General features: G+C 35.3%; 1 protein-coding gene across 1 annotated transcript in view; it reads right to left on the minus strand.

Moving 5' to 3' along the window:
* LOC107676966 (transducin-like enhancer protein 1) overlaps positions 1-1,854 on the minus strand; it is a 40,298-nt gene that overhangs the window by 17,543 nt on the left and 20,901 nt on the right. The window contains exons 5-6 of the mRNA XM_016471730.1: positions 1,030-1,092; positions 447-488 (exon numbers count right to left, since the gene is read on the minus strand). Coding sequence (XP_016327216.1) covers positions 447-488; positions 1,030-1,092 — 105 coding nt within the window. The remainder of the gene's footprint in view (positions 1-446; positions 489-1,029; positions 1,093-1,854) is intronic.

Genomic DNA, 1,854 nt, shown 5'->3' on the forward strand with positions numbered 1-1,854 from the left:
CAGGACACCGGCCCTCCAGGACCGAGTTTGGACACCCCTGGCTTATACAGTTAAAAATACGTCTAAAAATAAGTCTAATTTGATATTTCATACATTTTTTTCCCATTCTGTCTAGCCAAACACGGAAATGTCTGACGTTAACACCCCCTAAAATGTACCCAATTGTGGTCAGGAGAACCCAATTATATAACACATCCTCAACACAAGTCGACTATTTTTTATCCAAATGACTAGTCGATTTCAAAAATATGGAATTTTGCACATCTGTAGCCTAGTTATAAAAGCGCTTTCATATAACCAAACTGAATCCAAAAAAGAAAATAGCAATGACAACTCAAGAGGAAAGTGTTAAATAAAAAGGATGAAAAGATGGAAGTACACACTGTGGGAGGCAGAGGGGGGAGTCAACGTAACCCTATCGACGCCTTCAACTCCCCCATAGTCACCTGTTTGGCGCGCTCCATGGCCTGGACCACCTGCTGCTGGTGCTGTGGATGGAGGGCAGAAAATGGCCGTCAATGATAAACAAACAAGCAACAAAAACAAGGCAGATGGCCACCCTAGTGTGTCTTTGTGTACTGCGCGATTTTCATTTTTTGAAGCGTGTTGCTCACACACACACACACACACAGGGCTGCATTTTGTATGAATAAATACACACACTTAAAACAGGAGGGGAAGTTGTTTTTCTTCTGTCAGGAAAAGCTTTGGGCAAACCGTAAGCGTTTTTGTGGAAGTGGGTTTACAAGAATAACAATAGGCTTCCCAGAGGCATCCGAATGAGAGACTATGTGAGAATGTGAGGAAGTATGAGAGGAAGAGAGAGAGAGAAAAAAAAAAAAGTGTGATTGCATGCGTGTGAGAAACAGAAAAAACGATATTATATGTGTGTGTGTGTGTGTGTGTGTGTGTGTGTGTGTGAGCACAAGTGAGTGAATTATCAATCACAGAATGTCTGAACGCAATGTGGCATGTGTGAGTCTCATGATGTGCAGCTGTGGGACTGAGTGTGTGTTGGTCTCATCTCACCTCCTGTGACAGGAATGGAATGAGCTGGGCACAAATCACGTTCAGCCGTTTGGCGATCTCCGTCTGCAGAGATATGGAGAGTGAGAGGGAAGCAGAAGCAGAAAGCAAGCAAAAATAGATTTCATTTAACACAAAATGTACATTTCTGAAATGTTAAATGACCATTTCCCACCATCATTTGGCAATTGTTGATAAGAATAATAACATAATAATAATAATAATTATTATTATTATTAATAATAATAATAATAATATTATGCTGCATCTATTGTACAACCATGACAATTATTCTTAGTATTAGTAATACTAATAGTAGTTATACATTCAGAATAATTAATAAATTTACTACTACTAATACTACTTAATAATAATAAAATACTACAAGTACTACTACTATTAGTACTACTACTAATAAATAAATGTTACAATAATATTTATATTATTATTAGTAACAATAATAACAAATATTAATTAGTAATAAGTATTATTATTATTATTATATTATAAACTATTTGATCATTACTACTACTATAAGTAGGTGTTAGTAGTAGTACTAACAGTACTTTCACATTAAAAGTAAATATCATTAATAAACTTACTACTACAAATAAAATACTACAAGTACTACTACTACTACTAATAAATAAATGTTATAATATTTTTATAATATTATTATTATTATCATCATTATTATCATTTAAACTAATTGATAACTACTACTACTATTAGTAGTGGTGTTCGTAGTAGTGGTATTATAGCAGTTCCCTTTCAGTCGGTCACTCTCGACGTCACGTCGGATGACCGACGAATTGGGATCTCGCTTAG

The sequence above is a fragment of the Sinocyclocheilus anshuiensis genome, unplaced genomic scaffold (assembly GCF_001515605.1).
Source record: "Sinocyclocheilus anshuiensis isolate Anshui unplaced genomic scaffold, SAMN03320099.WGS_v1.1 scaffold420, whole genome shotgun sequence".
NCBI classification, from domain to species: Eukaryota; Metazoa; Chordata; class Actinopteri; order Cypriniformes; family Cyprinidae; genus Sinocyclocheilus; species Sinocyclocheilus anshuiensis.